The sequence below is a fragment of the Anomalospiza imberbis genome, chromosome 10 (genome assembly GCF_031753505.1).
Source record: "Anomalospiza imberbis isolate Cuckoo-Finch-1a 21T00152 chromosome 10, ASM3175350v1, whole genome shotgun sequence".
Lineage (NCBI taxonomy): Eukaryota > Metazoa > Chordata > Aves > Passeriformes > Viduidae > Anomalospiza > Anomalospiza imberbis.
Window position 1 is genome coordinate 4,472,329 of NC_089690.1, and position 18,046 is coordinate 4,490,374.

The 18,046-nt window shown below is 46.9% G+C and overlaps 1 protein-coding gene and 1 long non-coding RNA gene across 6 annotated transcripts in view; one reads left to right on the forward strand and one right to left on the reverse strand.

The window, feature by feature from the left end:
- Positions 1 to 18,046, reverse strand: part of TNIK (TRAF2 and NCK interacting kinase) — a 154,383-nt gene that overhangs the window by 18,501 nt on the left and 117,836 nt on the right. For 3 of the 5 annotated variants that reach the window (XM_068200291.1, XM_068200290.1, XM_068200289.1), the window contains 6 exons: positions 12,962 to 13,126; positions 11,096 to 11,335; positions 8,748 to 8,854; positions 6,294 to 6,457; positions 5,069 to 5,166; positions 290 to 474 (listed from right to left, as the gene is read on the reverse strand). In XM_068200291.1, coding sequence (XP_068056392.1) covers positions 290 to 474; positions 5,069 to 5,166; positions 6,294 to 6,457; positions 8,748 to 8,854; positions 11,096 to 11,335; positions 12,962 to 13,126 — 959 coding nt within the window. Of the gene's footprint in view, positions 1 to 289; positions 475 to 1,537; positions 1,547 to 4,323; positions 4,348 to 5,068; positions 5,167 to 6,293; positions 6,458 to 8,747; positions 8,855 to 11,095; positions 11,336 to 12,961; positions 13,127 to 18,046 lie in introns of all 5 variants that reach the window. The other 2 variants (XM_068200293.1, XM_068200292.1) reach the window with 2 other exon arrangements.
- Positions 337 to 4,545, forward strand: LOC137479757 (uncharacterized). The gene is made up of 2 exons (XR_011002486.1): positions 337 to 466; positions 4,313 to 4,545. It is a non-coding gene; the product is annotated as an uncharacterized lncRNA (long non-coding RNA).

Sequence of the window (18,046 nt, forward strand, 5' to 3'; positions counted from 1 at the left end):
GCCAACATTCACTGAATATGCAGCAGAAATAGCTCAGTTTTCCCCATTAACTCTCTCTAGTTTGGAACAGGAAAAACACGCAGGTGAGTACATCATCCCTTGCAACCACGATGCCATTCGCAGTGCCAGCCACCAAACATGGACACGCTTTGCCCATGTCCTTTATCACAGCTACTGCTCCTCCAGGCCAGGGTTTCTCCTCCAGGCCACGACACGCTGGGCTTTCACCTCCAGAAAAACACACACTGGGGTTTTGTGGTTTGCCCCCTCAAAAGAAAGAGTTCCTCACATGAGCCGTGGGATGTCACTGACAGGCACGGTCCCATCATGTGTCTCGTTCTCCCCATCCTCCTCCTCCTCCTCGCTGCTCTCCGACTCCTCGCTGGAGGAGGAATAGTCTGTCACCTTCTTCAGGGGCCGATTGGTTTCCTCGATGCGCAGCTCCCTCAACTCTTTGGCTAAAGCCGTCAGATCCTAAAGGGGATGGGGGCAAGGAAACAAGGAAGCGATGGCTGTTACATTCAGAGCGAGGAGAATGTCACATACATCTCTCCAAAAGCCAATGCTAACAGCACGAGCAACAAGAAATAGCTTTACAGAGTCGTTACAAACATGAGACAAACGTAAGACAATGTTTGTAGCATGTAGCATTTATTAAACAAAACAAAACTGATTTACGCTCACTGAAAAGTCAATAGCCAACCTCTTCTTTTTCTCTTTGGAACGTGTATGTGCATATATATACACACACTTATATGTATATACACGACAAAATTATATTTGTTGGAAAAGGTGAAGTTCAGTCACCATCATAGTAAACTGGAAAACAACGTCACTTCAAAGATTGGCTCGGAGATTTTCTCCTGCAGGGTTTTCTCTTCTTTCAAACTTCTCAAAGAGACCCCGTAATGGTATTTATTCTGTAATAAATGCATTTGGGAAGGAAGCAATGACAGCATCTCCCATGGAGTGGTGCAATCCCCACGTCAAGAGCTGCTTCCATGGTGAGTCTCCGCTGTCGGGTGGCTGCCGAGAGGCGGTGAGGAGCACGAGGAGAAGCGCCCAGCTCAGCCAGACTTTGGAGTCACAGCTCTGAGTCAGCCACACGATCAAAAAATAATAATAATAATAAAAAAAAATCCCTCAGCGGGACCCATTAAGCACTTTATGTGAAATGTGGCAGCCTACAAGCTAAGGGAGAAAGAAAACTAAAGAAAAAAAACCAAACAAAAAGCCTTGAAACAAGAAAAAAGATAGGAGCAGTCCCAAAGCCTAGTCATAATTTTTCAGTTTACCATGACTTTGATGAGGTCTCAGACCCGACAGTCATATAAAATAGACACTGCTATTTCAAAACAAGGAACATGGCAGGCACCGTGTAGAAAAGAGACTTTTTGTTATCTTACATGCTTTTATAGCAATGCAGGGGGAAGCAGTAGGGCAGAAAAGCATGAGAGCTCGAATTAGAATGGGTTAGAGAACTCTGTTGCACAAGACATGCACATGACGAACAAAGCATTGCAATTGTCAGTCTTACCATTTCTCCCTATATTAGTGACCGAGGTAGGCATCAGTGCATTCGGTCAGAGATAAAGGATTAGGGAGAAAGAAACTCATTGAAAAAGACTAAATTCCACAATTGTCTTACGGCCACACTCTCATTTACTGCATTTCCAGTTTACCGTTCCAGCAGGGCGGCTACGGCAATATTAATTATTGTTGCAAAAGGAGTTCTTAAAATCTATCCTGTCGACATGTGAAGAAAAGGATGGAGAAGCTCTATGGCTGAGATGCAAACCCAGCTTGTTCTTTAATGGTGAGGTAGGAATGTTTTGTAAGCAATCTGAGCCCACACCTCCCGGCGGGCTCCCACCGGTGACAGCCACACATTCTGCTCCCAGGTCTGCCCTGCCCGGGCTCTGACATAGAGACTCTCCTGGATATTGGAGAGCTTTGCATCAGACCCAGAAGTATAAGCATCCCAAAAAAGGCCATTTTTTTTTTCAATTGGTCAATCTCTGTTTCACAGCAGGCACCTGTGATGGGTTGTATATGGGTTGTTCAGCCTGGAGAAGAGAAGGCCCCCCAGGGAGACCTCAAAGCATCTTCCAGCACCCCAAGAGGCTCCAGTAGAATTGGAGAGGGACTTTGGACAAGGGTATGGAGTGACAGGCAAGGGGGAATGGCTTCAAACTGACAGAGAGTAGGTTTAGATTAGATATTGGGAAGAAATTCTTTATTTAGACTGTGGTGAGGTCCTGACACAGGTGACCTAGAGAAGTTGTGGCTTCCCTATCCCTGGAAATGTTCAAGGCCAGGATGGAAGGGGCTTAGAGTGACCTGGGATAGTGGAAAGTGTCCCTGCATATGGACAGGGTTGGGGGAAACAAGATGAACTTTAAGGTCCCTTCCAACCCAAACCATTCTCTGATTCTGTAGTTCCGTATCCCTCCAAATGGTCTCTGCACCTTTAAAGAAAGGCTCCTTACCATGATTAAAGAGAGATTGTGGTATTTCAAGAGCTCCTTTTTGATGCCAACATGTTTGGGATTGAAATAGAGTCAAATCTGCAGTCACGACAACTAATTATTTGAATTAGTGCTGCAGCAGCTTCTATGATATGACTGCTTCTTCTCCTAAATAAGAATCAGTGACAATTTGAGCAGCTTAACAATGCTTTCCATTTAGAGTATCAAACATGCTCTCTATTGAGCACTTGCCTTTGAATTGAATTAGGGCCTCTCACTTTAAAAGGGATTTTAGGTCTGTCTAAGAGCCTCTTAAAACTGCAGCTGGACTTCTGCAGCACAGGACTAGCACTGAACTCCTCCCTGTCACAGCACTGGACTGTGAAAATTACTTCTTTTCTGCACCTTCCACTTCTAACGTGCTTCAAGGCACCCTATCAGTCTTTTTTGGCCATCACTAGAAGATAGTCAAGTATTTTAAAAATCAGCTTAATTACTTTTTAATAACTAATTTGAAAGTTATAAGAGCAGTAATACTCCGAGACAGGATCATCAGATAACTCATATTTCCTAGTTAAAGCTTTGCCTCGGGATGGTTAATTCTTTGATGCTATCATTTTGTTTAAGTAATGAGCACTTTGTAGGATTAAACAGCTTCACCAAGTTGTTCCTGGACCAAAAACAATCTGACAACTAGAAAGTGCTCTGTACTTCCACACATGTTCCAAGTGTTATTACTGAGGGTGACATAATACATAAGTTAGTGGTGTCAGTGCTCTTTAATTATTTTTAATTACAAAGCCTTCTTTAGATTTAATATTTGCTGGAATCAAGTCAGATTGGTTTCCAAAATGACATCGCTCCTTGAGCTTGAATTCAGCACACATGCTGCCTCTATTTAGACACTGATTTATGTGCTTTTTTCTTAACAAAGCACCTCATTAAACAAAATGCATTGCTCACATTTTATCCAAGAGAACAAGTTAACTAACCAGCACATCTTCTTTCTTTCATATCTTCTATTTTTAGAGGAAAGAGGCTGCAGAAGAGGCTGCTGAAACCAGTGCTTTGTGCTACAGCCCTGCAGTTACCAGTATCTGCAGGGTGCACAGCGATGAGTGTGAGGCAAGTTAAATGCTAAATCAGGAATGCTGGGTCCTTGCCCATGAATGTTTGAACATTCACCACTGCCAGATGCACATTTTAAATATTGTCCTAAGTGAAAAAGGTGTACTTCAGGACTCTCACTTTTTAAGAGGACGAATGAGGACCAGCACTGCCATCAACATCCGAGGTGGCTCTGCTGACTCTGGCTTTGCAGGTGGATGCTGGTCCATGAGAATGAACAACCCACTGCTCTGATTTTCAAGCACCTTTTTTTTGAATTAGGTTTAGAACACATTTCAAAAAGCACTTGGTGGCCCCACTGAAATCAGCAGGTGGCCAGGGGCTGTGGCTGAGAGCAGAATGTGGTGAGGGGTCCAGGCTGCCTGACCTCCTCCACCGGCACGAGAAACCTCCGCTCGCGCTCCTTCTCTTTCCAACACGCCGAACATTAACAGCACCACCTGCTCCCCCACGTGAATGCTGGGATGCCTCTGCCCTGGCCTCCATGCAAGTGGTGTGGCCAGCAGGTTTTGGGCAGCCCAGGGCTGAGCAGAGCACACCAGCAGTGCTGTCCCCTCCCCGCGGGCGGGCTCCCGACGCTGGAACGCCACCGGTTCACTCTCCCGTCCGACCCGAGATCGCATCACCACCTTTATCAACGCCAGCACCAAGAAAACCCAGCTCGGAATTAAGCACTAACTAGTCAACCTTGCATAGGCATGACCCACTGAGAAAAGATATCACTAACCTCATCTATAGCTTTCTTATAGCTCTGTGGGTAAAGGAAGAATAATCAGCATCAGAGGAAACAGATCGGGACAGGAAAAAGCCAGAGGAAGGGCAAGCAGGTTAGAAATAAAATTAGAATTGTTAGCTCAACGCTGTGGAGTGTAGAGAAAAAAAACATCATCAACAAAACATTAATACACATTAAAATAGAGAAGCAGTGGAAATTCATATAGTTTTTGGGCCGACTCTGCAGTTTTAAGATACAAATGTCAACAGCATTAAACCAGGAGGAAACACTTCGGATGAGATTTTGCTCAGAATAATAGAAGGGGAGTGTACAGAGACCACTACCAGGTGGGGTTTTAAGCTGGGAAGGCTGTAGGGGGCTGGTTGGTTCCCCAGCCTTCATGAGCAGAGCATCCCCCTGACAGGTGCTGCGGGGGACATGCAGCACGGAACACAACAAAGTGCCATCGGTCACCGCCGCGCCCAAGCTAGCAAAGCCCTTAAGCGTCTGCTTCACCTGGAAACACAGGCTTAAGTGCTTTCCCCTAGGCTTGGGCTCCTGGTAAAAACTCATGCACTCTCTTAAGCATTCAAATCTCCCAGGGGCTCTCGCCGTACTGCTGCTTTCCAGTCTCTCTGCTGGAGCAGCAGCAGTACTAGCCTCTTTTTTGGGGTCCCCGCGGTTGTGCCACCGCACCGGAGGGAAACGTGGCCAAGCCAGCTGGCAGCATTCCCATGGGAAGGAATTGAGGACTCACAGCGGGTCGGCTCGGTCGTGTCACATCCCTGTTGTCCTCCTGCTTGACCTTGGCGGGCTCATGGGAGAGCACAGGGGACCCTTCGGGCTTGGCGTTCCCTGGTGAAAGGCAGGTGGAGAGAGTGGGAATTAAAATGCTGCCAAAAGCCACCACTGCATCGTGACACCTGGGACAGGTGGGAACGGGGCTTCATTATCACTTTGCTTCTGCTGTCTTGAAAAACACTCCTGCTCCTTTCTGCTCCTCCACCAACAGAGCAAGACAAGCCATAATCCTGCCCAGCTTCCACCAACAGCCCTCTCACAGAGTTACTGCTCCTTTTCTACTAAAGAAACAAATTTACTTTGCAGAAGAGCAGGGCATGTGATAAATGAAAAGCTCTGCAGCATCTGACATCGCTAGGATAATATTTGTCACAGGATTCCTCATTAGTAAGAACAAAACCAAACCTGAAATGACAATGGGTTACAAACTCCTTTTATTGACTACCTAGAGGACTGATGGTTTCAACAACAGACACCATCATCTTATGGCCAAGTCATAAAATATTCAACGCATGGAGGCAGCATTTGTCTCAATGCTCTTCAGCCCTGGGAATGGAAGTGTGGGGCTGTGCCAGAATGCAGATGTGTGGGTGTATGGGCTGTGGCAACTCCACTACTCCGTTGCCATTAAACAGGGGAATGGAATATCTTTAAGAGGGGTTCTAGGATGAGAGGGAACAATCTGGCTACACACATATCCCCATGTCAGCACGGCTGCCCGGTGAAAGCATTTGAGAGAAAGCTTCTTACAGGTTAAGCCACTCCTCTGATCCCATCTCGGGCACAAAGATGAAACCCCCAAAAAATACATATCAATTAAAAGTGAAACACGCTCCCAAAGAAACCACAACAGGAGAGGTGCACCCGGGTGGATGAAGACAGGAAACACACTGGTTGTTTTCTTTGTTTACCCTAAAGCATAAATCCCATCTCTTTTTGCCAAGGGTACTTGGCAGTGAGATGCTGCGGCCATCTTATATCAGCCTCCAGGGAAATGGGGCTGTTGGCAACTCTGTCTGCAAGGAGGCCAGCAGGTCACAAAAACACATCAGAAATGATGGATCCTTTGATTTTTTAAAGGTTTTAAAGAGCAAGCATGAGATCACAGGCCTCTTGCCCTTGCTGCTTGTCAGGAAGCCTCCCCAAGTGTGCCTGGTGCCGAGGGATGCTCCCAAGCTCACCTCTGACTCTGTTGCGCTCGCTGGAGCCAGCCTGGGAGCCGGGCTGGGATCCACCCTGGGAGCTGGGCTGGGAGCTGGGAGTGCTGGAGCTGGAGGAGCTGCCACTGCTGGTCCTCTGCAAGGGGCTCTCCACAATGGTCTCTGTCCTCCTCAGGTCTGGGTTGCTGCAGGAGGACAAAACAGAGGGGCACCATCAGCCAGGGTCACACCCATCCCCAGAGCTCCAGACCCTTCCCACACTGACAGGAGTGGCTGCAAAGGCCAGGAGAGCCCTTCTCAGCTGGAGGAGACAGGGCTGAGGTCACCAATTTTGGGTGCACTATGACCACAACCAAACAAAATTGCCTAGAGAAGCTTTCTGCTCTTATTTGGTAAAATGTGGCAACAATTAAAAGATTCTTTACTCTCGATCCCCTATCTGTAGGTTTGTAAAGCTGGAGTTACCTAATTAGCCACCACAATTCTTCATAAAAGCAGGAATTTGTCATGTGCTGTTAGACAAAGACTTCAGCAAAGCAAGGATCTCAAATCTGCAGCAAGGCTGCAGATCTCTTGTACCACTTAATTCCCAGTCCCCAGTTTTCATGGCTTTACTTCAAACTTGCATCAGATATCCACTTTTCCTCCTTGCTTTCTCTCACCCTTGTTAACACAGATAAATCTAGAATAAAAAGTGCCCTTGATACACAAGGAGTGACTAATATCTCTCTGGGTATCAGATGCCTTTAGGAAATTAATTCTTACTTGGCACTGAAATGACATCAGAAGAGATGTTAATGCAGAGTTAGGCAATTTGGTTTTATACAATGTTTCTGGAAGTGATCTTATTCACAGTCCTCTTTAAAATGTATAGTAAATACTCCCTCATTCGTCACAACAGGGTGACAAATAAAAGAAGGGGTATTTTTGTAATATTTGCATTTATGCATGGGGAGAATCAAGAACCAATAGGAAAAATGGGGGGAAAGGAAAAATATTACATTACTGTGGGAGAAATAAAGTATGAAATAACTTCAATGAAAACGTAAGTTTAACGAACATGTGGTGGCATCCTAGTAATTTCCAATTTTCACCAAACTGAAAGCCTCCAGCTCATGCTCTATGGCTGACATCCTTAGCTAAATTAACTAATGAAGTATATTTGAAAACTCTGGCAACTGATGCATTTACATGCACTGACCAGGACTGGAACAGTGGGAGTGCAGGAAACACTGGGCAGCCTTGAATTTGAATCCGAGATTCCCATTATCCTTTTTACTTTCAATACCACCACTTATAAAGACTACGCAGTCCAATACCCCTCTGCATTTTACACTGTCCTTCAAGCAACAGCTAATTAAAAGAACAACATTTTCAAGAATTCAAAATGTTTCAGCCTTTGGCAAAGAAGAGCAACAAACCATGATATGCTTTTTCTCTAATTAAAAAAAAAAAAAAAAAAGAAAAAAGAACAACAAAAATACTCTTCCTCCTACTGCTGCCCCTGCCAGCGACTCGGGGCTGCTGCCTGTGAGTTTGCTGAAGCACAGGGGTGGGCACTGAGCTGGAAAGGGAGGCATGTGCTGACACTGGTGACAGCACACACGATGAACATCCCCACATTCACTTTTTGACCTCACCCTCTGAGGACAAGGCAGGAAGAAGAAACCAAGCAAGGCTAATTGGAACTCGCATTTCTCCCGGGATCTGCCCCGTCTGAGGTCTCATTCTGTGAAGCAGAGACAAGCTCTCGCATGACTAAGCTGTGTTTTTTCCATCCAGCTCTGAGCAGAGCCTGTCAGCTTCCCTGCTCGTTTTAAACATGCCCAGGGACAGCTGTGACACGTCAGAGATGGGACCATGGCGATGGCACAGCACCTTCCCAGGGGCTCACTGCTGTGCCAGAGCTGGATCTGGCTAAGCTAATGGCCCAGCCCTAGGAAGCTGAAAGGAATTCAATCCTTGATCTGCATCTAGAGAAGATCTCAGCAAGCTGTAAGAGTGTCTGTCCTGCAGCACATTCCTTAGTCATTATCTGTGAAAAACTGCTCTGATGCATAAGAAATGTATGGAATGTTCCACTGAGACCTCCCCATGGGCTTATAGGGATCCACTGATATGCAAGAGGTGAGAACCAGGACCTAATTCCACTAAGGGAAGCACCCAAACTCCTGTTTGATTCCACAGCAGCAGATGCAGCATCCACCTCCAAACCCTGCAATGCCCAGGAATGCGTCCAGCCAAGGGAGCAAAGCCTCCAGGGATTCCAGTGCTCAAAGCCTAGTCAGTACAAATCACTGCTGGCTGCAAAAATTCATCCCAGACGCAAGAGAAGCCTTGCAAATGTCGTGGTGTTCGGTCAGCTAAAGCAGGGCTGGACTCCAGCCCATGTCTGGGCTCCCAGCTGGGCGATGCTGGGGCAGGGCAGCAGTGGCACACCAGGATCTCTCCTGCCCATCCCCTCCATGTCCTCACCTTGCCCGAATGGGCTGGGAGCCCAGCCGGGGCCCCAGGGCGCTGCCATTGCCTGGGGAGTTCTTCCTTGCCAGGGCAGGGGATATGGAAGTGGTTCGTTGAGGCACCTGGAAAAGAATGGAGACATCTGCAGTCAGCCAGTCTGGGCCACTCGCTCACCTGAGCCATCACAGACCACCTTCCAGCTCTGCCTTAAGGCTGATCTGATTTCCCACTGAGGGAAAGGCAGCATTTAGGGCAATTATAAAATACAAGGCTCTCAGCTTTTACAAGGAATCACTGGAGTGTGAGACAGCAGCAAGCTGCAGTGGCGCTCTCAGGGATGCTCCTGGCACAGGAGCCCCCGGAGCAGCCTGGCTACCACCAAACAGGGCACTTACTTCTAGAAGAAATGTATGCACACACACACACACACACAAATATATATATAATTTAAATGTAACAAAACCCATAAAAGTAATTTTTAAGGTAAAATTCAGACTGAAGCGCATTTCAACAGCCACAACAGAGGTTTTGTATCTAGCTCAGATATGACACATGCCAGCAGACGGAAGGTGTTGACTGGTGGACAAACAAGAGGGTTGACAGTGGGAAGATCGAGACTGACCCACCAAACACTGGGATTAAACACTGTGACCTTCAGTGAGCTTCAGATGCCGCTGCTGCTGGCAGAAAGGCTCAGCACGAGCACCCAAAGCCAACCACAGCCTACAGGGGCAGTGACTGGTAACCCTGGAACTCTGCCCCATCCCGTGGGAGCTCAGGCATCACTGTGTGGCCACAGGTGCAGTGGCCTCATCCCCCAGCACCTCAGGTGACATGGAGAGGCAAGACAATACTCACCATTCAATACCTTGCACCAGGTAACAGAAAGGCCAAGGGCTTGTCAGGATTAGCAAGAAAACTGATTAGGCTTGGCTTTTTTAAAGAATAAACACACGGTTGCATTAGGCAAGGTAAGAGAATATTTAGAGAGCCTGGACTGCAGCATCACCAGCTGCAGCATGTCCCAGTACAATGCAGTCTCCCCTCCAGGTAGGGTACTCTGCAGTCAGGACTTGGGGAGTTTTCCACCTTCCTCTGAAGCATCCAGCCATAAGCACTGGCAGAAACAAGACCCTGGACCACGGAGACAGCTGGTCCTGCCTCTCGGGGCAGTCCCTTCGCTCCTGCTTGTGCACACCTCAAACCCACCTCGGGCAGTCCCGTGTGAAGTCAGGCTCCTCATGGGCGGTACTGCCAACACAACAGCCCTAAATGTGATCCGGTGGGGATCCCTTCCAGAGTCCATTTTCCCTCAGCCAAGGGGGAAAATACTGCACAGTGCTGGAGAACAGCTTTTCTCCCAGCAGCCATGGTCTCACCACGCAGGGCATCACTGCGGCTGAGCGTCCTTCTCAAAGGACTCATGGCAAAAGCCAACATTAAATTGCAGGGGCTTTTTTAAAATTAGGTTAAAACCAGGCAGCCACCCTCCTGCACTATGGAGGAGCCAAGCACACAGACAGTTCCAGGAGCTGTTGGCTTGCTGTTGCCTTCAGCAGAGCACTGATGTCTCCTCTTGCTTGGTGACAGCAGAAATAGGAGCATTATAAACACCCAGGACACCACCACAGATCCCTTGCACAGGGAGGCTTACCTGATGATTGCAACTTTGCTCTTAAAAAGGCAAGTCACTCACTTTGCAAATACATAGAAAAATTGCCTCCCAATCAGGGACAAATACTGCCTCCCTGTCACTAATCAATTTATAATCATTTCTCCTCTGTAAAAATCCTCCCAGCTGAGCACTGATTCACTGTAAGAGGAACTTTAATGGCCAAGTTATAATTCTTCCAAAGTGAAGGTGTATAAACAACACAATCGAAATACTGGTCCAGAAGAATCCTAATTAAAGAGGTACTGCCAGACACTGCCAAAATGTCAATGAATGTATAAAGCTGCTGGAGCTCTTACAAGTCTTCCATCAATATTGATCGCAACTGGAGGCATGGTACTGGACTAAAAAGGACCTGTCTTATTGAGTATGACAAATTTTATGTTCCTATAATTCTATTTAAGCGGAAGGTTGTTTTTTATCCAAGGGAAAGAAGAGATTAATTTGTTTTGGCCTCTGTCTGAGCTCGAGAACTTTCTTTGCTGGAGGACAGTGCTGTTTTGCAGCTATTTTGCAGCAAAGAGCAGCTCCCAGCATGTCCTGCAAACCCTGCCTGAGGAAATGCAGCCCCTGGGCAGGTCAGCCCCCGCTGCAGAGCCTTGGGGCTCAGTCCTGCCCTCTCTGCTTTGCCAGAGGGACTCAGCGCTGGGACTGCCTCTGCCGTGCTGAAAGTGAGGAGTGATTGTGTTACCTTTGGTGGAATGTCTTCCTCCTGCCGTAACCAAGAACTTCGGTCAAACTTTTCAATGCGAGGGGGCAGAGGAGGGTTTTCTGAGGTGGGGTCCGAGTTCTGCCTTGGCATCTCAGTGCGGTGAGAGATCACCGTCAGAGCCTCCTGAAACCCAGCCAGTCCCTTTGCAGGCTGTTCATGCAGTGACTGAGACCCAGACAAGGAGCTTCCTTGGGATTTCACAGTGACCAGATGTGGAATCTAAGCACCAAGTCAAAACAGAACTATCAGTCAAAACGGAGGGTTAAAAATAAAAAAGGAATAAAAAAGAATTTAAAAATTTGATTAAAAAAATTTTTTTTGATTAGCACTTTGGATGCACTGAAAAGCCCCCTTGGTCTGAGATCAGCACTGCCTTGGTTTCAGGAACTTCTGACTTACATCACTTCAAGGCAAGATCTGTTAAAAATCACACTCCCGCACACGCCGTGCCCGCCCCAGGCTCTGCTGCTGCTGGCCCAAAGTTCAGCTCCTACACCTGCACCTCCGTGGTTGTACTAATGAGGTTTGGCATGGATTTTCCATGTTAAAAATGAAAAAAACAAAAAGAAGGAAACGATAATAAATAATAATTGATTAAAAAAATCGTCAGGAATTCTGAGGCATAGATGGCTTAAAAAATATCTTGAGGCATGAGCTTCTATAGGTCTTGGTGGTTCCCATGGACTAGCCCTACAGGTTGCAAGTTTAAGGAATACTGACATCTGTTCTGGGAAATCTGAAAAAATCAGAGTTTGGGAAATCAGAGCTTCTTCCCCGGACTCTGTGAAGCTGCACTCCTTTGATACAACAGGGTTGTGACTTTTATTTGAAATTTCTACATACAGGTCTCTGTATGTGTCCATGTCTCATGGGTACACAAGTATGCACATACACACTGACACAGGGCTTCAAGCAACTCTTTCATGAGTATTTTATTGCCAAACAAAAGTCTTTGTAGCTGCTGATGGTACAGGACACCAAGAAGGTCACTGAAAATTATTTGGTCAGTCAGAGGGATGACAGTGAAGTGGGGTTTTGCCCACTTTCCCAATGCATACAAAAAAAAAGTGTGTTTCAGGGCTTTCCTGCACATTTTTGTTTAAAGCTGGCTCTGTACTGGAGGTGCCACACTTGGCTGGCACTTAGTTGGCACATATTCCATAGAAAGCCCAGCAGAACCTGGAGCAAAGGCTTTGTACTTCCCTCTGCAATCCCTGCTGGAGTCTGTGGATCTGTGGGAGCAATTCCAGGGGCTGGACCAGAGCCAGCACTGACACGCCTACAGCTTTTGGTGGCAGAGTACTTGCAGACCTCATGGCTGGGAGAAACTTCTAAAGTGACAATGCCCCTCCTCTGTGACAGTCATGGTGATCTATGCCCCCTCCAGATGTGTTTGTGACTGATGTCAACTCAATGGAAAACCAAAACAAAACCTTGAATCAAAGCAGCAAAGAAAGCAAAACCTCTTTCTGATGATCCTCAGCATCAAAGCATCCCGGGTCTGTTGTACCAGGCTCTGTGGTTTTAGTCCTTTACATAAACCAGATCCAAAGAGGATCAGAGCAACAGCTGCACTGGACCAGAGCAGCAGTTCCTCCTGGTCCTCCAGCTTGTTTCTAGCAGTAACCAGTACGTGATGCTTCAAAGGAAGGTATAAACCAGCGTGATGTTGCTAACACATGGAGGTGACAAGAGGAATACACTCATGCATGTAGATGCTGCTCTTACTCATGAATATGCTTAAGGCTGAGAAACCAGGGAGCCAGGTGCTATTTCCCTTCATCCATTCTTCCTTGTTTCCTTACCAGCACCCCCAGCATCCTGGCAACGGGGGAGCACCATTACCTGCGGGTCCACGGGTCGGAGCAGGGGTGGGGTCCGGGCTGGCTGCACGCCGCTGATGCTGAAGGACTCCGACCGAGGAGGCAGGTTGGGGTCAGAAATCCTGTTGGCCACCTTATGGGGCATGGCCGGCGAGCTCTGGCGATTGAGCCGGGAGCGCTCCTCCACCTGTGGGACATGGGGACAGGGGTCAACGCCCCCAAGAACCCATTTCCAATGGAAATCCATACAGAAGGCTCTTTTCCCTTTAGGTATGTCACCCTTGTGCCAAGAATGACACATGAACAGATGAGGACGCAGTGTAAAAAGGAAAAATAGAAGGCCTTAATGGAAACTTCAGCTTAAATAGACTGATATGATACATTCTATTTCATTGGTTCGTTAATAAAAACATCTTTCTCACACACTGTCCTTGAGAGGAACAGAAAAGCAAGGTGGAGAAACACCACCTGCAGATTGTTTACACTAACAAGTTACCACATTCCTACAACTCCCTAAAAATTCTCACAAGCCACTGTGAGAAATGATTGCCGTTTCTCTCTCCCTGACCAGGCTGGCATCATATCTATTGTTTGATCAAGGTGGTGATCAGTCACAGGTTGGACTTGATGATCTTGGGAGGTGTTTCCCAACCTAAGTGATTCTGTGATCATGGAATCCAAGTTATCCATCAAACTGTGCAATAAATGTGTTTTAAAGACATGAAAAGGACTGCTTGACTTTATATGCTTAATTAATTTCTGAATATGAAATGGAAAAATTAAGTAATGAAAAAGAAAAAATAAAGAAAAGGCAGCACAATTCAGAGAGATGTTACTAGAAGATGACTCCTGAGAAGCTCTTGCTTCTTCTCAAATGGATCTTTAGGCAAGGGGACCATTTTCCTTCACTGTTATAAACACAACGGGTAGTTTTGTTTGATCTGAACAAAAGAATAAACATGGCAGCCAGAAAACTGTTGGCTTTGATCTGAATTTACTGAGTCTGGCACCTTGTCATGTATGGGAGGGGAAAAACCTCTTTTACTGAGAGAGAACATCAACCCAAAGCCCACTGCTTTCAGCTACCCTTGATGGGAACATGGTGGTTTCAGCTCACCCAGCCGTGCCATCCTGCAGTTAGGCTGTGCACTGATATTCAGGCAGCATATGCTATGCAGAATTTTTGATACCTCGAGATCTGATGTGTATTTTATTTATGTGTCATTAAAGTGTTAAATACCCCTAGCATGTCTCAATTCCACCGTGGATGATGCCACGGTAAAAGGCAATCTTTGCAACAGGTTTGCTTGGAAAGAACCACAGCTCTTCTTTAAGTAAATACTCATGAAACAAAAGAACCATTATATGAATAAAGATGAATCTTTTTCAGAGACTGCGCATGAGACAGAGTGAAATATAGGTAAGAAATTTGTGTTACGGACTGTTTCCTTTCTGAGTTCATGAGGGGCCATCTGCGTCCTAGAAGGTCACCACAACTTCCCCAGGCCCACCAGCGAGCAGAGGCCATGCAAAGCTCCGCTCAGCAGTGCCCAAGAAAGGGGACACAGGGATGCAAAGGGGAGCAGGGTGGGAAGGAGAACTCGCTCTGAAAAGGGAGCAGCAGCCCAAGTGCTGGGTCACAGGCTGCTCCAGTCCATCTCCTCCTCAGCCGATCCTTGGCAGCGACCGGCGGAGATGGAGCCGCCGCCGAGCTGCTCCCCGGCACAATGCCAGGCCCTGATGTGCAGCTGATCGTGGAGGATGTCCAAGCTGGTGTGGAGGAGAAGGCAGGAGAGAGAACAAATGGGGATGTCTGGGTACTGGGAAGGAGAAAGGCGCTTGATTTCCCACTTCCAGTATCTCCTCACCTGCACCTTGCGGCACCAGCACAGCAGAAGATGCTCTTGGGACTCTCCAGCTGTGCTTGGTGGGGCTCTACTGATTCCACTATTAGGCAGAAAGAGGGGAAGGGCAGTAAAACCCTTCAGTAGTTCATCATTGCTCAAGTATAGACCATCTCTAATTGAACTCAAGATTCTCCAAAATAGGAAACATCTTTAGCAGTGTCTGTGCAGTCCCAGCAGAAGGCTGCTAATGTTTTAATACTTCATGTCAAAGTGAGAGCAGGATAAAAGCCACGGGGACTGAAGGAGGAGCTGATTGTGGGTGTTGGCTGCTGCAGAGAACAGAACAGCTCGTGATGCCCAGCTGAACCCTGAGTTCTCTCAGGGAAGCTCTGAACAGTGGGAAAGCACCACAGGGGCCAGCCACCATGTGGAAAATGTGGACACCTGTCCCCTCCTTTCTGCACAATCATGTGTGCTATATTCCTGCCCAAACCCATCCTTCAGCTGACCAAGCTTTCCCTGGCTATCTGCAACACCCTGTTTAGCAAATACTGATCCATAACAGAAAACTCAGTAATAAAGAGAGCTGCTAATTACACGACCACAGCTCAGAGTGCTAATGCCACATCCCTGGCTGGATCACAGAGGGTCCCACCATGATCTCCAAAAAGGTCCAAACCGTCCATAATTTTAAGAGATGTGCCTGGAAAAACAGGGCAGGTCTGGGACAGCACCCAAGCTACATCCCAAGTTAGCTCCCAGTGGATAATCTTGAGTAACAAGAAGATGAGCAGAAGGGGCAGCAGAAGGGAATGTGCATCCATGCGTTTTGGCAGGACTATCTGCTCAGACTGTTTCGTTCAGCATCAAGAGAAATCCTTGACTGTGCTCTGGGGAAGCTGTGAGAGAGGCAGCACAGGCTGGTTCCTCACCCAGAGCTTTGCCATCACCAACAGGCCAGTCCCTTAACAGGGGATGCAGGGACACGACCACAAGGTGAGTGGCCACAGCCTCACCTTGACGCTTTATCCCACGCCTGCAGGGTCTTGGGGTCACCCTGTTAAAAGCAGTGAGGTGGGAAAATGTGTGCATAAAGGAGAGGTGTGAAAAGCAAAGATGGGCACAGTGTGAGAAGGGCTCAGCTGTGCTGATCAAGCTCCTACGAGAGAAGACTTGAGATCAAAACAGCATAAAAACAAGGGCAGTATGAGATATAATGCAAAATCCTCAGGAAATATCCAAATAAGCTTTGCACAGCCTCCAGAAACTGTAGGCTGAGCACCAGACTTGTCTTTTCATTGTTCCCACAGGAAAACAAAGTCTCAATATTTCTGTTAAATTAGCATGCATGCGTTGGGTATGGAAATTGCTAAACTATAATAAAAACCATGGTGGGCTCATTAAGTACCAGCACAAATCTATCTGTGGAGCCAGAAAAGGTGGGCCTTCAATATATACAGCAAAGTACCTGAATTGTGTTAAAAGTAGGACTAAACAGAAGATAAAACAGGATGGAGGCAAGAGGAGTCATTCTGGGAGATTCCAAGGGTGCTCTGCTGAGGCAGTACATCAAACTACTGCTCCCAACAGCACAAAGATGCCACAGCTTGGAGCATTTAATTAGAAACCAGACAGAGTGACACATGTAAGGAATAAATGGTTTGGAGAGCTAATTGGTGGAAGCTGGAGAAGTTCCCCAACAACAGGAAACCTCATCTTCCCTATGATTTTGGCAAAAGGCAAGAGGCCACGTTCTGCTGCTCTTATTAACATTGTGCAGTTCCCAATGTCCTGCTTCCAGCAACAGCATCAAAAATATGCCAGCCCCATGAAACAGAAGAAATGGGCCTTTGTGTTTGAAAGGGAAGGCTAAATCCAGCACTTTTCTCCCTCATCCCAGATAAAAAAAATAATATTCACTTTTACATATCTTTGCTAAAGTTTTGCAGATAGTGCCAGAAGTACTTAAGTAGTGTTCTAGAGGGTTTACTTAAAACCAGGCAATAAAAGACAGAGTTTATTCGCTTTTCCCTGCCCACTACCTACTCTCAGCACTCCAGAAGATGGACAAGAGGGACCCAGCTCTGCACAAAGCTGCACAGGCACCACTCAGGTGGAAGCCTCTCTCATCAGAGGCAGCTCAGCACGTCTGGAACACCTCATCTGCAATCCCACTCATCAAACCTCTTCTTTCACTGAAAGGGCCGGAGAATGATGATGCAACTCCATGAAAATCTATCATCTGATGCACTGCCACCAAAAGAGACTGAAGAGTGAACTGGAAGGTAATAAAAGAGAAGTCCAAGCGAGTGTGTAAAGAGGTGAAAAGAATTTTAGACACCCATATCTATCCCTGTGATGGTTCAGAAAGGCCAAGAACATATCACTGGCCTTTTCTTAGCAACAGGTGGCTGAACTCCCTGAGCATTCAATGCTTGCAGGTATTGTGGATGCGGCTAAGGACCGTCAAGAGGAAAGAACAGCTATATGCTGGATGCACATCACATGTCTGCCAGGACTAAAGGATGCCAAGCAGTGCTCCTGCTTAGTAGGAAGAATAGGGAAGCTATTAAAAGATCTTTCTGCCCAGGAGTAGGGTTACAAAAGTAAACAACAAAGAACTTCAGAAAAATTAATAGCAAAAGCAGGCATCAGTCTTACTGGAGTCACCGCAAAGAGATTAAGGAGAAAGAGTTTGCACATGATCCTGAATCTGCACTGCAGACAATGCATGTCTTAATCTTTTCAAGACTATTCAGACTAGCAATAATTAATATTCAAGCTCTCCCAACTATTACAATCCCCTCTTTTTGCCTGAGAGAAAAAATCAGGAAAGAGCAACCCCAAGGGATACAGCCTTGAGCCTGAGGGGAAAAGCTGTCCAACCCCTGCCTATGTGGAATTAGGGCTCAGCAAAGAACTTCACAACCATCACCCTCTGCATTCACCCGTGACCCGTGCAGACTCGTGGACATGCCAGGAAGGAGAATGAGGAGATGATCTTCAAGGTCCATTCCAATTGAGTTCTATGATTCTGTGTCCACAAGCCCCCAGACAAGCTGAACCCCTCGAGGAGGGATCCATTCTCCTTCTCACATGGCCTCATGGAAAAACCTCCCCATTTGTACAAACACAAATACACTGCACCGAGCTGGGGGTGTTCCCAGCACAGCTGACGGCATCTCCTGCATCCCCACCCTGTGCAGCACAACCTGCTGTGTGCATTTCAGACCCAGCCCTGCAGATGCACACGAGCACCA